Source organism: Hylobates moloch, unplaced genomic scaffold (assembly GCF_009828535.3).
Source record: "Hylobates moloch isolate HMO894 unplaced genomic scaffold, HMol_V3 SCAFFOLD_16, whole genome shotgun sequence".
Taxonomy (NCBI): domain Eukaryota; kingdom Metazoa; phylum Chordata; class Mammalia; order Primates; family Hylobatidae; genus Hylobates; species Hylobates moloch.
The window spans coordinates 41,826,624-41,851,541 of NW_026652291.1; the positions used below are offsets into that span (position 1 = coordinate 41,826,624).

At 44.0% G+C, this 24,918-nt stretch overlaps 1 protein-coding gene and 1 pseudogene across 4 annotated transcripts in view; both read left to right on the top strand.

The window, feature by feature from the left end:
• Positions 1-22,931, top strand: part of WDR89 (WD repeat domain 89) — a 67,115-nt gene extending 44,184 nt beyond the window's left edge. For 2 of the 4 annotated variants that reach the window (XM_058429684.1, XM_032179722.2), the window contains one exon: positions 526-3,718. In XM_058429684.1, coding sequence (XP_058285667.1) covers positions 557-1,726 — 1,170 coding nt within the window. In that variant the 5' untranslated portion in view covers positions 526-556 and the 3' untranslated portion in view covers positions 1,727-3,718. Of the gene's footprint in view, positions 1-525; positions 3,719-4,653; positions 4,701-22,043 lie in introns of those variants that run through there. The other 2 variants (XM_032179723.2, XM_032179725.2) reach the window with 2 other exon arrangements.
• On the top strand, positions 5,306-6,910 carry LOC116484789 (2-amino-3-ketobutyrate coenzyme A ligase, mitochondrial-like; annotated as a pseudogene).
• Positions 22,932-24,918: the final 1,987 nt, after the last annotated feature.

A 24,918-nucleotide genomic window follows, 5' to 3' on the forward strand; every position in this document is an offset into this window, starting at 1 on the left:
TCCTGTTTGAGGCAGGATCTCACTTTATTCCCCGGGCTGGAGGACAGCGACATGATCATGGATCACTATAGTCTCAACTTCCTGGTCTCAAGCAATCCTCCTACCTCAGCCTCCTGAGTAGCTAGGACTACAGGCATAGGCCACCATGCCCTGCTAATTTATTTTTTGAAGAGATGGGGGGTCTCCCAGTGTTGCTCAGGCTGGTCTCTAATGCCTGGCCTCAAGCAGTCCTCCTACCTCAGCCTCCCAAAGTGCTGAGATTACAGGTGTGAGCCACCACTCCTGGCAGTAAATTCAGTATTAAAGAGTGATTGAATTAGAAGGCAACTGAGCTTTAGTTACATCATAGTAAGGAAATGATTATAGTATTAGAATACATTTCTGTTGATTGATTGATTCATGCCAGCCCTCAGAGGAAAATGTTCTTGATTTAATTGCAATTTTAGAGAAACTTCAAGTTAAATTTTTTTATGTATCTCTGTTGTTAAGCATTAATTTTTATTTTTATTATTTTTTTTTTTACAGAGTTTTACTACCCTTGGATGCTGCTGTTGATATGGAAAAGATTGAGGAACAATTTGCTAATCTGCACATTGTTAAATGTTCCTCAGGAACCAAAGAGTCCACTTACCTTCTTGGTATAGACACATCAAAGACTGTCCAAGCAGGAAAGGAAAACTTGGTTGCTGTTTTATGTTCTAATGGATCAATCAGAATATATGATAAAGAAAGGTTAAATGTACTACGAGAATTTAGTGGATGTCCTGGACTTCTTAATGGAGTCAGATTTGCAAATTCCTGTGACAGTGTATATTCAGCATGTACTGATGGCACTGTAAAATGTTGGGATGCTCGAGTAGCCAGAGAAAAACCTGTTCAGCTCTTCAAGGGTTACCCTTCCAATATTTTTATCAGTTTTGATATTAATTGTAGTGATCACATTATTTGTGCTGGTACAGAAAAAGTTGATGATGATGCATTGTTGGTGTTTTGGGATGCAAGGATGAATTCTCAGGATTTATCTACAACTAAAACTAAAGACCCACTTGGTGCATATTCAGAGACACATAGTGATGATGTCACTCAAGTACGTTTCCATCCCAGCAATCCCAACATGGTAGTCTCAGGTTCATCTGATGGCCTGGTAAATGTATTTGATATTAATATTGATAATGAGGAGGATGCACTGGTTACAACCTGTAACTCAATTTCATCAGTAAGCTGTATTGGTTGGTCTGGGAAAGGTTATAAACAGATTTACTGCATGACACATGATGAAGGATTTTACTGGTGGGATCTTAATCATCTGGATACTGATGAACCAGTTACACGTTTGAACATCCAGGATGTCAGAGAAGTAGTTAACATGAAAGAAGATGCTTTGGACTATTTGATTGGTGGCCTGTATCATGAAAAGACAGACACATTGCATGTTATTGGAGGAACAAACAAAGGAAGGATTCATTTGATGAACTGCAGCATGTCAGGACTGACCCACGTGACTAGCCTTCAGGGAGGGCATGCTGCTACAGTCCGTTCTTTCTGTTGGAATGTGCAAGATGATTCTTTGTTGACTGGAGGAGAAGATGCACAGTTGTTACTTTGGAAACCTGGAGCTATAGAGAAGACCTTTACAAAGAAAGAGAGCATGAAAATAGCATCCTCTGTGCACCGACGAGTACGAGTTCATAGTAATGATTCTTATAAAAGAAGGAAAAAGCAGTGATAATGCATTTGGCACTTTGTTTGGTAGGTTTTATAGTTTCAAATAGTCCTTCTTGTTTACTACCCATGGTAGACATGTTTAAAGCTTTATGTAAAAACAAGCCAGTTAGCAAACAGTCCTGGAAAAATATGGTGAGAATGGTTTAATTCTGGTCTTCACATATTCTAAAAAATTTTAAAGCCTCTAAATATAAAATCAGTGAGTTGAAAGTAAAATTTCTCATATAAAGAACCCATCTGTTAATGTAGTAAATGTTGGCTTTAAAGAAATAGCTCTGATAAGGACTTTTTAGAAGGAGATACCTGGTAAAACTTAATAAAACAGGTGGTTGGCTGCATTTTTTAAAGCCCAGTTTTTTACATTTTAAATTGTCTTCATTGTGTATAAAACCAGTTCAGACTATATTCTTCATTTGAGGAGCATCTGTATGTTTAATACACCTAATGTATTATGTTGGAGTATTTAAATGTAAGTATTTTAATGAGTAAATAGAATTAAACTTTTTTAGAAATAAAATGATAGGCATCTATGTAAAATGAGAAAAATATGTTTAGTAAATATTCGCATCTTTAATATTGTTAGTAAGTAGTAAACAGGTGTTTTGCTGATTGCAAGGAAGTTATCTTGGTAAATTGAGACTCAAAGTGAAATACAAAAATGAAAATATTTATAACAGGACTCAACTTGGAGAAATTCCTGTTCTTCCTGTTGTCCAAACCATAAATCTGAGGATAACCTGGACTTTTCTCTTCCCTCTTCTCTTAACCAGTTTTTCACCAAGTCCTGTGCCATTTCACCTCCTAACATCTGTCAGCTATCCTTTTGCCTTTACCTCACCACTATTACCCTAGAGAAGACTTTCATTATTTCTCACCTGGATTACCAGTTCAATCTCTAATCTGCTTCAGTTCATCCTTCTTGCTACTTCTAGGCTAAACATCAAAAACAGATCTGGCCGGGCGCGGTGGCTCACGCCTGTAATCCCAGCACTTTGGGAGGCCGAGGCGGGTGGATCAAGAGGTCAGGAGATCGAGACCACGGTGAAACCCCGTCTCTACTAAAAATACAAAAAATTAGCTAGGCGCGGTGGCGGGTGCCTGTAGTCCCAGCTACTCGGGAGGCTGAGGCAGGAGAATGGCGTGAACCCAGGAGGCGGAGCTTGCAGTGAGCCGAGATCGTGCCACTGCACTCCAGCCTGGGCGACAGCGAGACTCCGTCTCAAAAAAAAACAACAAAAAAACAAAAACAGATCTGTTAGGGGCGGGGAAATGAGGGGGAAGAAACAAAAACATGTGATGATGCCTCATGCTGCTTAAAATCTTCAATACATTGATGTTTTGGTGGAGGACTACATAAGCGTTAAAAATTGTGTTTTTCAGAATCTTTAAAATATAAGATAGTGCTATGTAGTGAATAAAAAAATTAGTTTGAAAGATATGTGGAGAAATCGCATTCATAAAACAATTGGGAGTGAAACTATCAAAACAATAGGGCTTTTTAAAATTAAAAATATTTAAAATTCAAAAGTAATTAATAGTGTTGGAAGATGCGGGTGAGAAAATATTCCTGAAAGTAGAACTGAAAGAGACAAAGAGAAAATATGAAAGCCAACGAAGATAAATATAGGGGTCTAAAACCAGACTAACAGTTTTAGAAAGTGAAAAAAGTTAAAAAAGAAATGGGGGCAGTGGGTTATTAGAAACAACATAAATGGCTGGTATGGTTTGTCTGTGTCCTCACCCAGATCTCATCTCGAATTGTAATCCCCATAATCCCCACGTGTCTAGGGAGAGACCTGGTGGGAGGTGATTGGATCATGGGGTTGGTTTCCCCTATGCTATTCTTCTGATAGTGGGTGAGTTCTCACAAGATCTGATGGTTTTAAAAAGGGCTCTGCCCCTTTAACTCCTCACGCTTTCTCCTGAAGCCTTGTGAAGAAGGTGCTTTGCTTCCCCTTTGCCTTCCCCCATGATTGTAAGTTTCTTGAGGCCTCCCTGGCCATGCTGAACTCTGAGTCAGTTAAACACTCTTTCCTTTATAAATTACCCAGTCTTGGGCAGTTCTTTATAGAGTGTGAAAATGGACTAATACAGTGGCTATTCGAGAGCTTCAATCTTTAGATTGAAAGGCACAGCAGAGTGTCTAGTGTAATGAATGAAAAAGATCTACATCAAGGCATAGCATTGTGAAGTTTCAGAACCCCTAGAGTAAATAGAAAATCCTGCAAGTGTCCGGAAAAAAAAAAAAATCACTTAGGAACAGATTTACAGTTGTGTTAGACTTCTCATTAGCAAATATGGATGACAAAAGATGGTGGAGCAATGCCTTCAGAGTTCTGAGGACAGATTCCTACCTATTTGAATTTACAGCTCTCCAAACTCATGCAGCAAATAGATGACAAATTTTTTGAGATATCCCTTGTCAAATGAATATTTCCCAGTTGTTCTCTGAACCTCAGGACCAAATTGATATAGCTAACAAAGTATCCATTTGTAACCAAACTCTCATTGGCTAAACCCAGGAAATAGTAATTCTGTGACCAGTCAGGCTGTCTTCACGTGTGAAGTTAAAAACATTGCAGGTTGGCTGGGTGCGGTGGCTTATGCCTGTAATCCCAGCACTTCGGGAGGCCAAGGCAGGCGGATTACCTGAGGTCAGGAGTTCAAGACCAGCCTGGCCAACATGGTGAAACCCTGTCTCTACTAAAAATACAAAAATTAGCCGAGCGTGGCACACGCCTGAAATCCCAGCTACTTGGGAGGCTGAGGCAGGAGAATTGCTTGAGCCTGGGAGGCAGAGGTTGCAGTGAGCCGAGATCGTGCCACTGCACTCCAGCCTGGCTCACAGAGCGAGACTCTATCTCAAAAAAAAAAAATTGCAGGCTTACAAAATCTCAAACTTTACTCTCCATGCCATTTTTTTCAAAGGCTGCTGAAGGATATACTCCACAGAAATTAAGGAAGTAAATCGAGGAAGAGCTGAGATAGCAAAAATCAAGGAGCCAACCCAGCATTGTGGCAAGATAACAGCTTTGCAGCACTGTAGAGTATTCAGTCCAGACTGGAGCAGGACAGAAGATATCAGGAGGGAGATGTCCAGGGAGAAAATTGAACTTATAGGTTACCCAATGCATTTGACCATGTGGAGAACAGTGTAAATAGTATAAGTGTAAGATTTAACTCACCAATTAGGAGACCCTCAAAAAGATAGGTTGGTGCAAAAGTAATTGCACCAACCCATAGAATACTAACCCATAGAATGAGATAAAATGTTGGCAAATCATAGATAAGGAACTTGTGTCCAGAACATATGGAGAAATCTTGCAACTCAGTATTGAAAAGACAACCCAATTTTTAAATTGATCAAAGGATCTGGATAGACATTTCTCCAAAGAAGATATACAAATGGCCAGTATGCACATGCAGAGATACTCAATATCATTAGCAGAGAATTGCAAACCAAAACACTTTACACCCATTAGGATGGTTATAATATTAATAAAAATTGTGTCTTCTGAAGCTCTGGAGAAATTGGAACTTTTATACACTGCTGGTGGGAATGTAAAATGGTGGAGCTGCTTTGGAAAACAGTCTAGAAGTTCCTTGGGCAATTGGACAGTTGCCATTTGACCCGGCAGTTCCACTCCTAGGTATATGCCCAGAAGAATTGAAAACATGTCCACACAAGTACTTGTACATGAGTGTTCATAGTAACATTCATACTAGCCAAAAGGTGGAAACAATCCAAGTGTTCATCAGTAGATGAATGGATAAACAATGTGGGCAGTGCGCATGGCTTTCAGGCAGGCAGGTGCGCTCTGGCGAGGTAGGAGCAATGTGGGCTGGAAACGCCTGGCGCGCCGCGCTCTCTGGGGTGCCCTGCGGCCGCAGCGCGCAGTCAGTGCTGGCCCAGCTGCGCGGCATTCTGGAGCGGGAGCCGGAAGGGATCCACAGAGCTGGCACCTGGAAGAGTGAGCGGGTCATCACCTCCCGTCAGGAGCCGCACATCCATGTGGTCGGCGTCTCCGGAGGAATCAACTTATGTGCCAACAACTACCTGGGCCTCAGCAGCCACCCCGAGGTGATTCAGGCAGGTCTGCAGGCTCTTTGGAGCTGGCCTTAGCTCGGTCCGCTTCATCCGTGGAACCCAAAGCATCCACAAGAATCTAGAAGCAAAAATAGCCCGCTTCCACCAGCGGGAGGATGCCATCCTCTATCCCAGCTGTTGTGACGCCAACATCCACAGCATCTGCCTGTGCAAGGCCCACAAGTACCACTATCGCCACCTGGACGTGGCCGGCCTAGAAGCCAAGCTGCAGGAGGCCCAGAAGCATTGGCTGTGCCTGGTGGCCACCGATGGGGCCTTTTCCATGGATGGCGACATCGTGCCCCCGCAGATCTGCCACCTCGCCTCTAGATATGGCGCCCTGGTCTTTGTGGATGAATGCCATGCCACTGGCTTCCTGGGACTCACAGTACAGAGCACAGATGAGCTGCTGGGCGTGATGGGCCAGGTCACCATCATCAGCTCCACCCTGGGGAAGGCCCTGGGGGGAGCATCAGGGGGCTACACAACAGGGCCTGGGCCCCTGGTGTCCCTGCTGCCGCCCAGCCCTACCTCTTCTCCAACAGTCTGCCACCTGCTGTTGGCTGCGCCTCCAAGGCCCTAGATCTGCTCATGGAGAGCAACACCATTGTCCAGTCTATGGCTGCCAAGACCCAGTGGTTCTGTAGTATGATAGAAGCTGCTGGATTCACTGTCTCAGGAGCCAGTCACCCCATCCACCCTGTGATGCTGGATGATGCCCAGCTGACCTCACATGGCGGATGACATGCTGAAGAGAGGCATCTTTGTCATTGGATTCAGCTACCTGTGGTCTCCAAGGGCAAGGCCCAGATCCGGGTACAGATCTCAGCATTACACAGTGAGGAAGACATTGACTGCCGCGTGGAGGCCATTGTGGAAGTGGGGCGGCTGTACAGGGCACTGCCCTGAGCTCTGCGTAGGGACAAGCAGAGCCAAGGTCCACCTACTGCCACAGGGTCAAAGGAGGTTTTTGATCAGCCCAGACCAGAGGCTCTGAGCCCTGAACCAAAGTCCCAGAGCTGGGCTGGGATGTGGCCTGTGCTGAGGGCTGTGAGAATGTGAAACAACAGTATGAAAATTGGCTGTGAAAAAACAGAACAAAACAAACAATGTGGTATATCCATTCAGTGGAATATTATTCAGCTATATATATATATATATATTTTTTTTTTTTTTTTGTGAGACAGAGTCTCACTCTGTCACCCAGGCTGGAGTGCAGTGGTGCAATCTCGGCTCACTGCAACCTCTGCCTCCCAGGTTCAAGTGATTCTCCTACCTCAGGCTCCAAGTAGCTGGGATTACAGGTGCCAGCCACCGCGCCTGGCTAATTTTTGTATTTTTAGTATAGATGGGGTCTCACCATGTTGGCCAAGCTGCTCTCAAACTCCTGACCTCAAATGATCCACCCGCCTCGACCTCCCAAAGGGCTGAGATTACAGGCATGAGTCACCACATCCGGCCCCAAAATACTGATACTAATACATGCTACAAATTGGATGAATCCTGAAAACATGCTAAGTAAAGGCCACAAAAGACCATATATTGAACCATTCCCTTTATATGAAATGGCCAAAATAGTGAAATCTATAGGGAAAGAACATGTGTCAGAGGTTACCTTGGGCTGGGAGGAGGGGGAAGGATGGGATGATTGGTGGGTGACAGCTAAAGGGTTTGAGATTTCTTTGGGGGGTACTAAAAGTGACTGTGATGATAGTTATACAACTATGAATACACTAGCAACCATTGAATTGCACATTTTAAATACATGAATTGTATAGTATGTGAATTCTATCTCAGTAAAAGCTGTTACCAAAAACAAAAAAATTACCAAATAGGAAACAAAAGCCAGGGAAGCTATCTTAATAACTTATAAGGCTGATGTAGTGTTGATCCCAAACCAGATAAAAATGAAAATAGTTCCATTTTGCTCATCAGTATGTATTCACATTACTTTAATGGACAAAGGGAAAAAAAATCAAGATTATCTTTTTATTTTTTTTGAGACCGAGTTTCACTCTTTTTGCTCAGGCTGGAGGGCAATGGTGCAATCTCGGCTCACGGCAACCTCTGCCTCCCAGGTTCATGCAATTCTCCTGCCTCAGCCTCCCGAGTAACTGGGATTACTGGCACCCACCACCATGCCCAGCTAATTTTTTTGTATTGTTAGTAGAGACAGGGTTTCACCATGTTGGCCAGGCTGGTCTTAAACTCCTGACCTCAGGTGATCCGCCCACCTTGGCCTCCCAAAGTGCTGGGATTACAGGCGTGAGCCACCACACCCAGCCAAGATTTTCTTAATTGATAACGGAAAGACATGGGAAAGCTTCACAACTATTTATGAAAAATATAAACATCAAGTTAGCAATAGAATACGTGTTTGTGTGTGTGTTTGTGTGTGTGTATGTGTGTGTGTGACAGGGTCTCGCTCTGTTGCCCAGACTGGAGTGCAGTGGTGCAATCTCGGCTCACTGCAACCTCTACCTCCCAGGTTCAAGCAATTCTCCTGCCTCAGTCTCCTGAGTAGCTGGGACTACAGGTGTGCACCACTACGCCTGGCTAAGTTAGCAATACAGTACTTAAACCTGGTGAAAGTTTATGTAATAAAAACCTACAGTAGGGACCGGGTGTGCTGGCTCACACCTGTAATCCCAGCACTTTAGAAGGCTGAGGCAGGCAGAGTGCTTCAGCCCAGGAATTTGAGACCAGCCTAGGCAACATGGCAAAATCCCATCACTACAAAAATTAAAAATAGTTATACAAAAAGTTAGCCAGGGTGGTGGCGTGTTCCTGTAGTCCCAGTTACTTGGGAGGCTCAGGTGGGAGGCTACAGTGAGCCATGATCTCACCACTGCACTCCAGCCTAGGTGACAGAGTGAGACTGTGTCTCAAAACAAAAACCAAAACCTACAGTAAACATTATATATAGTGGAGAAATGTTAGATTAAATGCATTCCTTTTGAGACCACAACTCACTGGGGAGGCTTATAGTAGTATGGATCCTAATTAATACTATAAGGAAAGAAAAACAACTACAGCATGTGAGGATTGGAAGAGAAAACAAAACCTCTCCTTTGCAAATGATACCGACCTAAAAAATTCAACAATCAACAAACTATTCTGACTCCTAAGAGATTCGGCAAGGTTGCCAGCAAAAATAAGATCAGCCAGTGAAAATCCAAAGCATATCATTTCACAATAGGTATAAAAATGTAAAATATCAAGGAATTAAACAAGGTTACACAAGGTCTATTTGAAGAAAGCTTTAAAACTCTAATGAAGACAGAAAATAACCTAAGGAACATTCTGTGCTTCCAGTGAGATGATAATATTATAAAAGTGAACATTCTAAATTTAATGTGAAAAAGCAGATTACATTAATCCCAATAAAAATTCCATTTGGATTTTTTGACGAACTCAAGCTTACTTTAAAATTTGTATGGAAGGGCCGGGCACAGTGGCTCATGCCTATGATCCCAGCAGTTTGGAAGGCCGAGGCTGGCGGATCACCTGAGGTCAGGAGGTGAAGACCAGCCTGACCAACATGGCGAAACCCTGTTTCTACTAAAAATACAAAAATTAGCCGGGCGTGGTGGCACATGCCCGTAATCCCAGCTACTCAGGAAGCTGAGGCAGGAGAATTGCTTGAACCCAGGAGGTGAGGATTGCAGTGAGCCAAGATTGCTCTATTGCACTCCAGCCTGGGCGACAAGAGCGAAACTCCATCCCCCCAAAAAAAGAGATGATTTTCCCTACCAGATACTAAGACATTCTACAAAATCATAGTAGTAAAAACTGTGACATGGCCTAAGAATAATGCAAATGAACAGAGTCCAGAGACGACCCATGGATATATGGCAATTTAATATTTCCAAAGATGACACCATGAAAAAGGAAGAGTTTTTATTAGATGGTGTTGAGAATACTGGCTTGCTAGAGAAAAATGAAACTAAATTCCTTCTCTTTTTTCTTTCTCTTTTCTTTTTTTTTTTTTTTTTTTTTTTTGATGGAGTTTCGTTCTTTCACCCAGGCTGAAGTGAAGTGGTATGACCTCGGCTCACTGCAACCTCCGTCCCCACCGGGTTCAAGCAATTCTCCTGCCTCAGCCTCCCGAATAGCTGGGATTATAGGTGCCTGCCACCACGCCCAGCTAATTTTTGTTTTTCTTGTTTTCATTTCTGTATTTTAAGACAAATTTGCTATTGTTGCCCAGGCTGGAGTGCAATGTTGCAGTCTCGGCTCACTGCAACCTCTGCCTCCTGGGTTCAAGCGAGTCTCCTGCCTCAGCCTCCCAAGTAGCTGGGATTGCAGGTGCCTGCCACCGTGCCCAGCTAATTTTTGTATTTTTAGTAGAGATGGGGTTTCACCATGTTGGTCAGGCTGGTCTTGAACTCCTGACCTCAGGTGATCCACCCACCTCAGGCTCCCAAAGTGCTGGGATTACAGGCGTAAGTCACCGCACCCGGCCTAATTTTTGTATTTTTAGTAGAGACAGGGTTTTGCCATGTTGGCTAGGCTTGTCTCAAACTCCTGATTTCAAATGACCCACCTGCTTCAGCCTCCCAAAATGCTAGGATTACAGGCATGAGCCACTGTGCCCAGCCGAAGTTAGATCCCCTCATAACACAAAGCTATACTCCAGATATATTAAATGGCAAAAGGTTAAAACTATAATAGAAGAAAGTGTTGGAGAGGCTGTGTGTGGTGGCTCATGCCTATAATTCCTGCACTTTGGGAGGCCAAGGTGGGCGGATTGCTTGAGTTCAAGACCAGCCTGGGCAACATGTTAAAACCGCATCTCTACAAAAAATACAAAAATTAGCCAGACATAGTGGCGTGTGTCTGTAGTCCCAGCTACTCAGGAGGCTGGGGTGGGAGAATTGCTTAACTCCAGGGTGTTGAGGCTGTGGTGAGCCATGATTGAGCCACTGCAAGCCAGCCTGGGCAATAAAGCGAGACCCTGTCTCAAAAGATAAAATAAGGAAATGAAAAATTTTAAATGGCCACTTTGTACTATTTAGAGTTACAAAAATTGTAAAATTGAATGACACCAAATGTTGGAGGCATGTGGGCCTGCAGAAACCCTCTTGCACCACTGATGAAAGTGTAAATAGCCGGGCGCGGTGGATCATGCCTGTAATCCCAGCACTTTGGGAGGCCAAGGCGGGCTGATCACAAGGTCAGGAGTTCGAGACCAGCCTGGCCAATATGGTGAAACAGTCTTTACTTGAAAAATACAAAAATTAGCTGGGTGTGGTGACGGGCACCTGTAATCCCAGCTACTCGGGAGGCTGAGGCAGGAGAATCGCTTGAACCCGGGAGGCGGAGCTTGCAGTGAGCTGAGATCACGCCACTGCACTCCAGCCTGGGTGACAGAGCAAGACTCCGTCTCAAAAAAAAAAAAAGTGTAAATGGATGCACCTATTCTGGAGAGCAAGAACATACCTAAGTGTTCATGTACTCTCTGACCTAGCAATTGGCACTTCTTGGTGTAGTATCCCAAAGAGATTTTCATAAAGGTCCGTTATTGGGAATTATTTTTGACATCATGGGTTCGGAGACAACCTGGATGTCTACACCTGGAGACAGGTAAAAATGTGGTGAACGTACACAATGAAGTAACAATAGTTAAAAACCACAGACAAGATGTACACTTAGCCATATGGCTCAATCATAAAAAATAGTACCCAGTGAAAGCAGTGAGAATGCATGTGTGGGGAAAACCATTTATATTAATTAAAATATTACAACTAACAATTCACTTTATGCAAGAACTCATAACAATTTTATAAACACCATAGAATGGTTACCTGGCATAGGGAGAAAGGAATGGGAGTGGGTATAGAAATAAAAGGGAGAGAGTTGGGCGGATCGTTTGAAGTTGGGAGTTCAAGACCAGCCTGGCCAGCATGATGAAACCCCGTCTCTACTAAAAATACAAAAATTAGCCAGGCGTGGTGGCACACACCTGTAATCCCAGCTACTCAGGAGGTTGAGGCAGGAGAATCGCTTGAACCTGGGAGGCGGAGGTTGCAGTGAGCCGAGATGGTGCCACTGCACTCCAGCCTTGGCAAAAGAGTTAGACACTGTCTCAAAAAGAAAGAAAGAAGGGAAGGGTCGGCCGGGCGCGGTGGCTCACGCTTGTAATCCCAGCACTTTGGGAGGCCGAGGCGGGCGGATCACGAGGTCAGGAGATCGAGACCATGGTGAAACCCCGTCTCTACTAAAAATACAAAAAAATTAGCCGGGCGTGGTGGCGGGCGCCTGTAGTCCCAGCTACTCGGAGAGGCTGAGGCAGGAGACTGGCGTGAACCCAGCAGGCGGAGCTTGCAGTGAGCCAAGATCGCGCCACTGCACTCCAGCCTGGGCGACAGAGCGAGACTCTGTCTCAAGAAGAAGGAAGGGGGGGAAAGAAAAGAAAGAAAAAGAAAAAAAAGAAAAAAAAAAGAAAGAAAAAAAGAAAAAAAAAAAAAAAAAAAGGAAGGAAGGAAGAAAAAAGGAAAAAGGGAGGAAGACAGAGGGAGAAAGAGAAGAAATTTGAAAAGAAAGTCACTTTGAATGGATATTGGTGTGTTTGGGAGCCAGTAATAGGCATACAGAAAACATACAAATGTGGCCAGACTAAGTGGCTCACTTCTGTAATCCCACCACTTTGGGAGGCTGAAATAGGAGGATCACTTGAGTTCAGGAGTTCGTGACCGGCCTGGGCAATATAGTGAGACCCTATTCCTACATAAAATTTTAAAATTCCGGCAAGACACGGTGGCTCATGCCTGTAATCCCAGCACTGTGGGAGGCTGAGGCAGGTGGATCACCTGAGGTCAGGAGTTTGAGACCAGCCTGCCCAACATGGCGAAAGCCCGTCTACTAAAAATACAAAAATTAGTTTGGTGTGGTGGCAGGCACCTGTAATCCCGGCTACTCAGAAGGCTGAGGTAGGAGAATCACTTGAACCTGGGAGGTGGAGGTTGCAGTGAGCCAAGATTGCACCGTTGCACTCCAGCCTGGGCAACAGAGTGAGACTCCATCTCAAAAAAACAACAAAAAAATTACCTCACATAAATTCAGAAGTAGGACATTTCCAGGATTGGTTGTGAGCAAGAATCCAAATTCTTACCTTTTTTCTTTCTGGGGAGATGGGGTCTCACTGTGTTGCCCAGGCTGGTCTTCAACTCCTGGGCCTGGGGGATCTTCCCACTTCAGCTTTCCAAGTAGCTGGGACTACGGATGACTGCCACCCCACCCAGCTCTCCATTTTTTTGTTCTGCAAATCTTCAGCTTGTCAGCTAGTTACCTTCAAGTTCACAAGATGACTGTAACAGTGCCAGTGATCATGTCCACATTGAACAACATCCAACGGAAGAGGGTCTGTTTCTTTGCCTATGATTCTCTTTTTTTTTTTAGACAGAGTCTCATTCTGTTGCACAGGCTGGAGTACAGTGGCACAGTCAGCTCACTGCAGCCTCGGACTCCTGGGCTTAAGTGATCCTCCTGCTTTAGCGTCCCAAAGTGTTGGTTTACAGGTGTGAGCCAATGTGCCTGACCAGGAGAAAATCTTGTACCTCTTGTGAACTCACCGATCTCAGGTGATCCGCCTGCCTCGGCCTCCCAAAGTGCTGGGATTACAAGCGTGAGCCACCACGCCCGGCCGGTTTTGTCTTTTTACATGCCTATTTTGTATTGAATGTCAGACATTGTGTGTGTATGTGTGCACACACATGTGGCCCAGATGATATTATTTTTCCCCAAAGATGATTCCTCCTTTAATGATTTTTCTTTAATTAATTTCATATTTTTTAGAGATGAGATATTGCTATGTTGCTCAGGCTGAAGTGCAGTGGTTATTACAGGTGCAATTGTAGCACACTACAACCTTGAACTCCAGGCCTCAAGCGATCCTCCAATCTCAGCCTCCTGAGTAGCTGGGACTATAGGCTTGCACCACATGCCCAGCCCCTTCATGAATAATTTTAATACAATCAATTAAAGGCTTACATAATCATTGTAATTCCTAGAATATCAAATGTCAGACCTACAGCACTGGAGTAGGTAGTTGTTAAGTTCTTAAGAGCTTCTCCTGAATTTGTGGTAAATCTCACAGACTTCTATGAAATCATAATCTGTAGCAGCATAAAAAATAGTTCTCTAGAAGCTCAACTAGAAGCTGTCTTAAAATTCATATATGCCCAGTTATCTGCCTTTACTTGTCTTTACATAATAATGTCCTCATTTATTTTTTATTTATTTATTTATTTTTTGATATGGAGTTTCGCTCTTATTGTCCAGGCTGGAGTACAATGGTGCGATCTTGGCTCACCGCAACCTCCGCCTCCCAGGTTCAAGCTATTCTCCTGCCTCAGCCTCCCGAGTAGCTAGGATTACAGGCATGCGCCACCATGCTGGGCTAATTTTTTTTTGTATTTTTAGTAGAGAAGAGGTTTCTCCATGTTGGTCAGGCTGATCCCGAGCTCCCAACCTTAGGTGATCCGTCTGCCTCGGCCTCCCTAAGTGCTGGGATTACAGGCGTGAGCCACTGCACCTGGTCTATAATAGCCTCATTTCTTTTTGACCTTTCAATACTCACATGAATGCCTCTTATTAGTAGATGTGCCAGACTAAACTGGATAGGAAAGAGGATTCTGAGAAATGCAGTTCCTAGATTCTCTGCAATGCAGAGAAACCCTTAAAATGGGGGTGTTTGTGATGCCAAGTTGACAACAAACAATTCAGCTTAAAAAAGGCATTTGATCCAATGTCAGATTTGGGGCTACAAACTTTTCTTCAGCATTTTCATCACAGAAATCATCTCAAATAAAATTTAGCAGTAAAACACAAAGCAAACAAAACAACTACAACCTGACGATCTGTTAGTGTAATTCAGCTAGAATACCAGATTCCAAACCAAAACGCTGTTATTTGAATTATTATTATTATTATTATTATTATTATTATTTTGAGATGGAGTCTCGCTCTGTTGCCCAGGCTGGAGTGCCATGGTGCGATCTCAGCTCACTGCAACCTCTGCCTCCCAGGTTCAAGCAATTCTTCTGCCTCAGCCTCCCGAGTAGCTGGGACTACAGCTGGGACTACAGGTGCGCGCCGCCATGCCCAGCTAATTTTTTTTTTTTTGTATTTTTAGTAGAGACGGGGTTTCACCATGTTGGCCAGGCTGGTCTCGAACTCCTGACTTTGTGTGATTCGCCGGCCTTGGCCTTCCAAAGTGCTGGGATTACAGGCGTGAGCCACTGCGCCTGGCCTCAATTATTTTTAGTGCAATTTTCTCTTGAAATACTTAGGAGCGGCGCTTGACTCATGCCTGTAATCCTAGTACTTTGGAAGGCCTAGGCGGGTGGATTGCTTGAGATCAGGAGTTCGAGACTAGCCTTGGCAACATATTGAAACCATCTCTACAAAAAATACAAAAATTATCTGGGCATGGTGATGTCTGCCTGTAAATGGTGTCACTGCACTCCAGCCTGAATGACAGAATAAAACACTGTCTTAAAAGGAGGAAGGAAGGAAGGAACGAAGGAAGGAGGGAACGAAGGAAGGAAGGAAATACTTGGCTTTCGTTTTCTTTGTAATCCAGCTGGTAAGAGGCAGTTGAAAGCAAATATGTATGTAATATGTATTTCTTTCTTTTTTTTTTTTTTTGAGACAGAGTCTCACTCTGTCACCCAGGCTGGAGTGCAGTGGTGCGATCTTGGCTCACTGCAAGCTCCGCCTCCCGGGTTTACACCATTCTCCTGCCTCAGCTTCCCAGGTAGCTGGGATTACAAGCACCCGCCACTACGCCCGGCTAATTTTTTGTATGTTTTTTAGTAGAGACGGGGTTTCACCGTGTTAGCCAGGATGATCTCGATCTCCTGAGCTCGTGTTCTGCCCGCCTCGGCCTCCCAAAGTGCTGGGATTACAGGCATGAGCCACCGCGCCCAGCCTATTTATTTCATTTCTTATTTCTCTATGTTTTCATGCGGACCAGTCTGCTAGTACAATAATGGTGAAATAGCAGTGGACGAACTAACATTTATACTGTTACTTTCAGTAACTTATTGGGGAAGTCACCTAATAAAGTTGGATGAATATGTTACTGCTTTAGGGCAATGGCTGGACTTCCAGATATTGTTTTTTTTTTTTTTTTTTTTTTTTGGTTTTGAGACAATGTCTCTCCCTGTCACCCAGGCTGGAGTGCAGCAGTGTGATCACGGTACTCTGCAGCCTCAACCTCCCAGGTCAAGTGATCCAACCACCTCAGTCTCTTGAGTAGCTGGAACCACAGATGTACACCACTACACCTGGCAAGTTTTTTTGTTTTTTGTAGAGATGGGGTCTCACTATATTTCCCAGGCTAGTCATCTCAAACTCCTGAGCTCAAGCAAATTGCCTGCTCTGGCCTTCCAAAGTGCTGGAATCACATGTTTGATCCACTGCACCCAGCCCTGAACTTCAAGTTTTTTAAAGGAAGGTAGGGTTTTCCAGTGATCAGATCTTTTTTTTTTTTTTTTTTTTTTTTGAGACAGAGTCTCGCTCTGTCACCTAGGCTGGACTGCAGTGGCACAATCTTGGCTCACTGCAACCTGCACCTGCCAGGTTCAAGCAATTCTCCTGCCTCGGCCTCCCCAGTAGCTGGGACTACAAGCACATACCACCATGCCCAGCTAATTTTTTGTATTATTAGTAGAGATGGGGTTTCACCATGCTGGGCAGACTGGTCTCGAACTCCTGACCTTGTGATCCGCCCACCTCAGCCTCCCAAAGTGCTGGGATTACAGGCATAAGCCACCGCGCCCGGCCTTTTATTTATTTATTTATTTTTTCTGAGACGGAGTCTTGCTCTGTTGTCCAGGCTGGAGTCCAGTGGCACAATCTCAGCTCACTGCAACCTCTGCCTCCCTGGTTCAAGTGATTCTCCTGCGCCAGCCTCCCAAGTAGCTGGGACTACAGGTGCGTGCTGCCATGCCTGGCTAATTTTTGTAATTTTAGTAGAGACGGAATTTCATCATGTTGGTCAGGCTGGTCTCGAACTCTTGACCTCATGATATGCCTGCCTCCACCTCCCAAGGTGCTGGGATTACAGGCATGAGCCACTGTGCCTGGCCGTGATCAGATCTTTAAAGAGAAAACAAATTAATAGTATAGACTCATAAAAGTAGTATCAGAGAAGAAAAAAAGAGGCAGGTTTTAAGTAAATAAAAATAGCAACAAATACAAAAACAACAAATAATACTTAGGTGCCACTGTCCAATAGAATATGCAATCTAACAATTTCCACAGCTCAAGATCATGTTATCTTTGTTTATGCTTTTGGGACAGGATCTGGCTCTGTCACCCAGGCTGGAGTGCAGTGGCATGATCTCAGCTGCCTGCAACCTCTGCCTCCTGGGCTTAAGCCATCCTACCACCTTAGCCTCCCAAGTAGCTGGGGCTACAGGTGTGCGCCACCACACCAGGCTAATTTTTGTGCATATATATATATGTGTGTATATATATATGTGTATATATATATGTGTGTATATATATATATAGAGAGAGAGAGAGAGAGAGAGATGGGGCGCCTCCCAAAGTGCTGGGATTACAGGCGTGAGCCGCTGTGCCCCGCCAATATAACGTTATCTACATCAGAGTTACCTTTAATTCTTGCTATTTTGTAGATCTTGTTTTCAGCTTCTTTCTGAATTTTCTCACTTAGAGAGCAAGGGAGCAGTGATGCCCAGGTGTGTATACAGAAATACAGGCTCACTAATTAGGCAAGGACATGAGTTGTTGGGGCCACTTGAGAGCAGTTGGGGAAAGAGTTTGAGGCTCAGTGGTAATTGTGGTGGTAGTTGGACTAATGCAGCCTGACCAACATGGAGAAAGCCCATCTCTACTAAAAATACAAAATTAGTTGGGCATGGTGGCACATGCCTGTAATCCCAGCTACTCGGGAGGCTGAGGCAGGAGAATCACTTGAACCCGGGAGGCGGAGGTTGCAGTGAGCCGAGATCGTGCCATTGCACTCCAGCCTGGGCAACAAGAGCAAAACTCCATCTCAAAAAAAAAAAAAAAAAAAGGACAAAACCATAGACTGATAATCTAGAGGGAAAAAACACACAATAAAAGGAGATCCAGATATTAGCATTTGCAGAAAAGGGCTTAAAATAATAATTTAGGAACTTCCTGAATGAAAAAAATTTTTTTAAATAGTTACTGATATATGAAACATTTAAAAAGATGAAAAGGTGGATAATTTCAACAGTAACATTAACATATCTTCAAACATTCTGTCACTAAGTTAACTCAATGGATGAATTTAACATCTAATCAGATGCAGCAGAAGACTAAGACAGGTCAATTAAAAATATTCAGAAAAGGCCGGGCACGGTGGCTCACATCTGTAATCCCAGCACTTTGAGAGGTCAAGGCGGGTGGATCACGAGGTCAGGAATTCAAGACCAGCCTGGCCAAGATGGTGAAACCCCGTCTCTACTGAAAACACAAAAATTAGCCGGGTGTGGTGGCAGATGCCTGTAATCCCAGCTACTCGGGAGGCTGAGGCAGGAGAATTGCTTGAACCCGAGAGGCAGAGTTTGCAGTGAGTCGAGATGGTGCCACTGTACTCCAGCCTGGGTGACAGAGCAAGACACCGTCTCAGAAAACAAACAAACAAAAACCAGAAAAGAAATACAGCCATGCATCACTTAATGATGGGAATACATTTTGAGAAATGCATTGTTAGGCAATTTTGTTGTGAGAACATGATAGAGTATACTTACACCACCTAGATGGTATAGCTTACTGCACACCTAGGCTATATGGTATATCTAGTTGCTCCTAGGCTGCAAACCTGCACAGCATGTTACTGCACTGAATACTGTAGGCAACTGTAACACAATAGTAAGTATCTGTGTATCTACACATAACAGAAGGGGCCGGCCATGGTGGCTCATGCCTGTAATCCCAGCACTTTGGGAGGCTGAGGCAGGCGGATCACCTGAGGTCAGGTCTGGCCAATATGGTGAAACCCCATCTCTACCGAAAATACAAAAATTAGCCAGGCATGGTGGCAGGCGCCTGTAATCCCAGCTACTTGGAAGGCTGAGGCAAGAGAATCACTTGAACTCGGGAGGCGGAGGTTGCAGTGAGCTGAGATCGCACCACTGCATACAGAAGGTGCAGTAAAAATACCCATTATGATCTTATGGGACTTCCATCATATATGTGATCTGTCATTGAAATGTCATTATGTGGCACATGACCGCAGAAGCATGGTATGTGTAAACCTTCCTAGCTTTTTGGAAAGCTTTGCTTTTAGGAGACAGTATTTGAACTGAGACCTGAAAGGTAAGGAGTTAAAAAGTTGAAGGCAGCACATTCTTGGCAGAGGAAACAGCAAGAATACAAACCTGAGGTAGAATTTAAAAGACTTGGATATATTCATGGAAGATGATACATTGTAACCATTCCCACCCTCATTTTTCTTTGAGAGGCTAAACAATATTAGCAAATAAGCTACATTTTTTATATATTTTTTTTGTTGTTGTGACAGTCTTGATCTGTCGCCCAGGCTAGAGTACAGTGGCATGATCCCAGTTCACTGTAGCCTTAAATTCCTAGGCTCAAGCGATCCTCCTGCCTCAGCCTCCTGAGCAGCTAGGACTACAGGAGCATACCACCATGCTGGCTACTCTTTTTTATTTTTAGTTTTTGTAGGGACAGGGTCTCTGTGTATTGTCCAGGCTGGTCTCAAACTCCTAGTCTCAAGTGATGCTCCAGCCTCAGCTTCCGCAATGGTAGGATTACAGGTGTGTGAGCCACCACACCCTGTCTGATACTGCATTATTGTCTAAGGAGCCTCTGCCTTTGAAGTCATTCTCCATTACACCACCCTGATTATTTCCTTCCTGGTAGCAATGATCACAGTCTATACTTTTGCTTACTTGTTTAATACCTGTCTCACTTGCTAAAATGATTGGGTCCTTGAGGGCAATGATCTTGTCCACTGTTCATTACTGTATGCGTTAGCCAATGCTCGACACTAATGAATACTTGTAGGGTGACTGAATCTTACAAAATATATTCTTTCAGATTTGAAGTTAATTAGCAGATTGAACAGCAAGAATAGTTTGTATATTTGTATTTGCTGTACACTAGAAGAAACTGTCCCTCTAAATTAAATAGTATAATATTGGAGAGAGGGGCCAAAGGAGAAACAAAGTCAAGTGTTAGCAGTTAAACTTTTTTTTTTTTTTTTTGAGACGGAGTCTCACTCTGTCACCTGGGCTGGAGTGCAGTGGCTCGATCTCGGCTCACTGCAACCTCTGCCTCCCGGGTTCAAGCGATTCTCCTGCCTCAGCCTCCCGAGTAGCTGGGATTACAGGCACCTGCCACTATGCCCAGCTAATTTTTTGTATTTTTAGCAGAGACGGGGTTTCACCATATTGGCCAGGCTGGTCTTGAACTCTTGACCTCGTGATTCGCCTGCCTCGACCTCCCAAAGTGCTGGGATTACAGGCTTGAGCCACCATGCCCGGCCAGCAGTTAAACTTGATAAAGTAACCTGATGCCCTGATGTGGAGAAAGTAGGACAGATGGAAAAGTGAAGAAGCTGGAGCTGATGCCCCAATGCCCCACCATGCCATGATATGGCCAGACATGACAGTGGGAAAGCCAAGTTATAGAGAAATCCATCGTTATCACCATGCCTTCCTTTTGAATCATGCTTTAGTGTTGGCAATCCTGCACACACATCATTGCATTTAACCCTTGCAAAACTCTTTGCAGTAGGAGGCATGATCTTCATTTTACCAGTGAGGACACGGAGGCTTAGAGGTTAAATGTAAGCCCAGGGTCACACAGCTAGGAATTAGCAGTGCCAGATCTGCAACCCTGACCTTCTAAGTGACTCCACTTCACCACCCTTTCTACCATACCCACAGCTGCTTCCGTATTAACTATGTTGACTTTTCTTTTCTTTTTTTTTTTTTTGAGATGGGAGTTTTGCTCTTGTTGCACAGGCTGGAGTGCAGTGACGCGATCTCGGCTCACTGCAACCTCCATCTCCCGGGTTTAAGTGATTCTCCTGCCTCAGCCTCCCGAGTGGCTGGGATTACAGGCATGTGCCACCATGCCCAGCTAATTTCGTATTTTTGGTAGAGACGGGGTTTCTCCATGTTGGTCAGGCTGGTCTCGAACTCCGATCTCAGGTGATCCACCTGCCTTGGCCTCCCAAAGTGCTGGGATTACAGGCATAAGCCACTGCGCACGGCCTGACTTTTCTTAAGAGACAGTGTCTTGTTATGTTGCCCAAGCTGGCTTTGAAGTCTTGGGCTCAAGCAATCCACTTGCCTCAGTCTCCTGAGCATGTTAACTTTCATTTTTGTGTGTGTATGTGAGAAGGTCTTGCTATATTGCCCAGGCTGATCATGAACTCCAGGCTTCAAGTAATCTTCCTGAATAGCTGGGATAACAGGCTCTAGCCACTCTACTGGAGTTAAAGTATTTAAAAAAAATTTTTTTTAATTGTGGGTCGGGCATGGTGGCTCACGCCTGTAATCCCAGCACTTTGGGAGGCTGAGGCGGGCAGATCACTTGAGGCCAGGAGTTCAAGACCAGCCTGACCAACATAATGAAACATTTATCTACTAAAAATACAAAAATTAGCCCCAGGTGTAGTGGCATGTGCCTGTAATCCTGGCTACTTGGGAGGCTACGGCAGGAGAATGGCTTGAACCCAAGAGGCAGAGGTTGCGGTGAGCCAAGATTGCGTCACTGCACTCAGGCCTGGCCAACAGAGTGAGACTCTGTATTAAAAAAAAAAAAAAAAAGAAAGAAAAAGAAAAAAAAATTGTGGCAAACACATGTAATATAAAATTCACTCACTTAACCATTTTTTAAGTGTAGAACTAAGTAATGTTAACTGTATTCACATTGTTGTGTAACAGATCTCAGGAACTTTTTCATCCTGCAAAACTGAAACTCTGTACCCATCAAACAACTCCTTATTTCCCCTTCCTGCCAGCGCCAGGGAACCATCACTCTACTTTCTGTGTCCATGATTTTGACTCTAGATATTTCACATAAGTGGAATCCTACAGAATTGGTCCTTTTATAACTGGCTTATTCATTCAGCATAATATTTGCAAGGTTCCTCCATGTTGTAGCATGTGGCAGGATGTCCTTCTGTTTCTAAGGCTGAATAATATTCCATTGTACGTATGTGCCACATTCTCTCTAACTTTTCATGTGTTCACAGACATTTGGGCTCCTTCTACCTCTTGCCAATTGGGAGTAACACTGCAGTGAACATGGGTGTACAAATATCTCGTCAAGATCCTGCTTTCAGTTCTTTTGGATATATACTCAGAAGTGGAATTGCTGGATCATATGGTAATTCTATTTTTAGTTTTTTGAAGAATCATGTTAACTTTTAAACAAATAGCCCCATTCTCACGGACTATAGTGCAATATGTGAAGAGGTGGCATATTGCCTTCCCTCTAATTAAATTGAAAATAGCAATCATGCTCATATATAACCATTAAAATATGTTTAAACTTCTTACTTAAGATGCATCAGTTACACTGTTGGCAACTGTAGATGCTTTCATTTCCTCCCAGTCTCAGTCAACAAGCTGTTCTTTACTTTTAACAACGCCCTCCCCCAATATCAGGGTCACTAGAGCAGAAGATTCCTGATGGAAGGACCTGTGTTGTTCAGTACTGTGCCCCAAGTAACTAGCACAGTAGCTGGCATAGAATAAGCACTCAAAAAGAATGGATACATGAACCAGTGAGTGCATGAATAAGAAGATCATGTTGCTAGGAATAGTGTAAAAAATTGAACTTAGCCCCAGGAGTGAGAGAAAAGTACCTCTTGTTCCAGCAAGCAGGAAGTGGAACACAGATGGCAAAGAGACATTTGATGACATGAATTTTGCTGGAATGATGATACCAACCCTAGGATGAATTCAGAGTAAAGCCCTGATGATCACACAGGATCACACCAGCCATGAAGATTTGAGGAGTTGGGAAACCCATGGAATGCTAATGATAAGGTCCTTTCAGATTAATGGGATTGCGCCCTAGGAAGAAAAACCCAAGGGAGTGCTAATAGTGCAGGACCTGCTTCCCCTTCTCTTCTGCCACACAGCATGGACTCTGGGGTTTGGGTGGGTGGGGCCAGGAGCATTGGAAGCAAAAGCATTGCCACAGCAAGTGGAAGATTCCCTGCTGGCTAGCTTGCTGCACACGAGCCTCACTGAAGCCCTCTGATGGGGACTGGAGTGTGAAGTAAAGAGGGGATTCAACACACCAAGAGTAATCATCTCACAAAGGAAGCAAGCTCTCCTGCTAAAGGCTGCTGTCTTTACATCTTTGCACTTGATACATAATCTTAGGAAATGAACTGGAGAAAATGAGATTACACTGTATCAATAGAAATTAAACTTAGAACAAAACTTGCATAATTTATAAAGGGTATATAGGCCCTGGAACAAATTGTTCAGTGGAAATGATGCTGTCACATATCTGAAGCATTAATGAATTGTAAGTTCACTTCCATTCAAATGAGATGAAATTCAAGAGAAAAATACCTTTTAATAGGCATATCCCCCCAAAGGGATAAAAGACAAGTTTGGGTTGCTAAGTGATTACATGAAATAGTTTCTTATTCCCTTAGTCAAGAGTTTAAATTTCACTAACAAATCAATACAGTGAATAGTGGAATCTTTTATTTATTGCTTTATAGAGGAGTCAACTTGGCTTAATAGAAAACTCACTAAACTTGGGCTCAGAAGATCTGCATTCAGATATTAGTATTGCCTGGACCACATTAGCCTTTTAGAATGATCAGTTTCCATCACACACACTGCCAACAGTGTGAGACAAATCTGACCATGTTTCTCCCCAACATAAAATTCTTCATGGGGGTAATTTTATGCCTATAGGGCAAATTCTGAACATCTCTGTATAATACAGTCTTTCATTATTTGACTCCTTCTTACCTAACCAGCCTTAACTTACATCATTTGCCCCTCACTTCACGTCAAGCGATACTGAACAGTAGGTAGTTCTTTCGGGATATACCATGCTCATTCATGCTTACTCTGCTTGAAATTCTCTCTTCACTCATTTGGCAAACTTTTACTCATTTTTTCTGTCTCCACTTAACTGCCACTTCTGTACCGGCATGGTGGCTCTCACCTGTAACCCCAGCACTTTGGGAGGCCAAGGCAGGCAGATCGCTCAAGCTCAGGAGTTTGAGACCAGTCTGGGCAGCATGGCGAAACTCTGTCTCTTTAAAAAAAATACAGAAAAACTAACTGGGTGTGGTGGTGCACACTTGCAGTCTCAGCTACTTGGGAGGCTGAGGTGAGAGGATTGCTTGGGCCCAGGAAGTGGAGGTTGCAAGTAGCCGAGATTGGGCCACCATACTCCAGCCTGGGCAACGGAACAAAAGCCATCTCAAAAAAAAAAAAAAAAAACATACTCCCGACATGGGTGGCTCATGCCTGTAATCCCAGCACTTTGGGAGGTGGAGGTAGGTGGATCACTTGAGGTCAGGAATTCGAGACGAGCCTGACCAACATCGTGAAACTCTGTCTCTACCAAAAATACAAAAGTTAGCGGGCATGGTGGCAGGCACGGGTAATCTCAGCTACTGGGGAGGCTGAGGCAGGAGAATTGCTTGAATCTGGGAGGCAGAGGTTGCAGTGAGCCGAGATGGCACCACTGCACTCCAGCCTGACTGTCTTAAATAAAAACAACACCACATACTCCCAAAGATACCTTTTGTTAATGTAAGAACAGGGACCATAAGTTCCCATCTTTGAATGTTCAGGACATAGCAATGCCTGGTGCATAAGATTCTTCAATAAATAATGTTGAATGAATGAATTTATAAAACGGAGACGGCATAATTGACTGTACTAGCCAACAGTGTTGTAGTGATGGAATCATGTAAGATAATGAATATGAAAGTTCTCTGAACGCTGGAAAGCATTGTGTAAGTACAAAATTGTGTGATAATGGGCCCGACGTGGTGGCTCATGCCTGTAATCCTAGCACTTTGGGAGGCAGAGGCAGGTGGATCACCTGAGGTCAGGAGTTCGAGACCAGCCTGACCAACATGG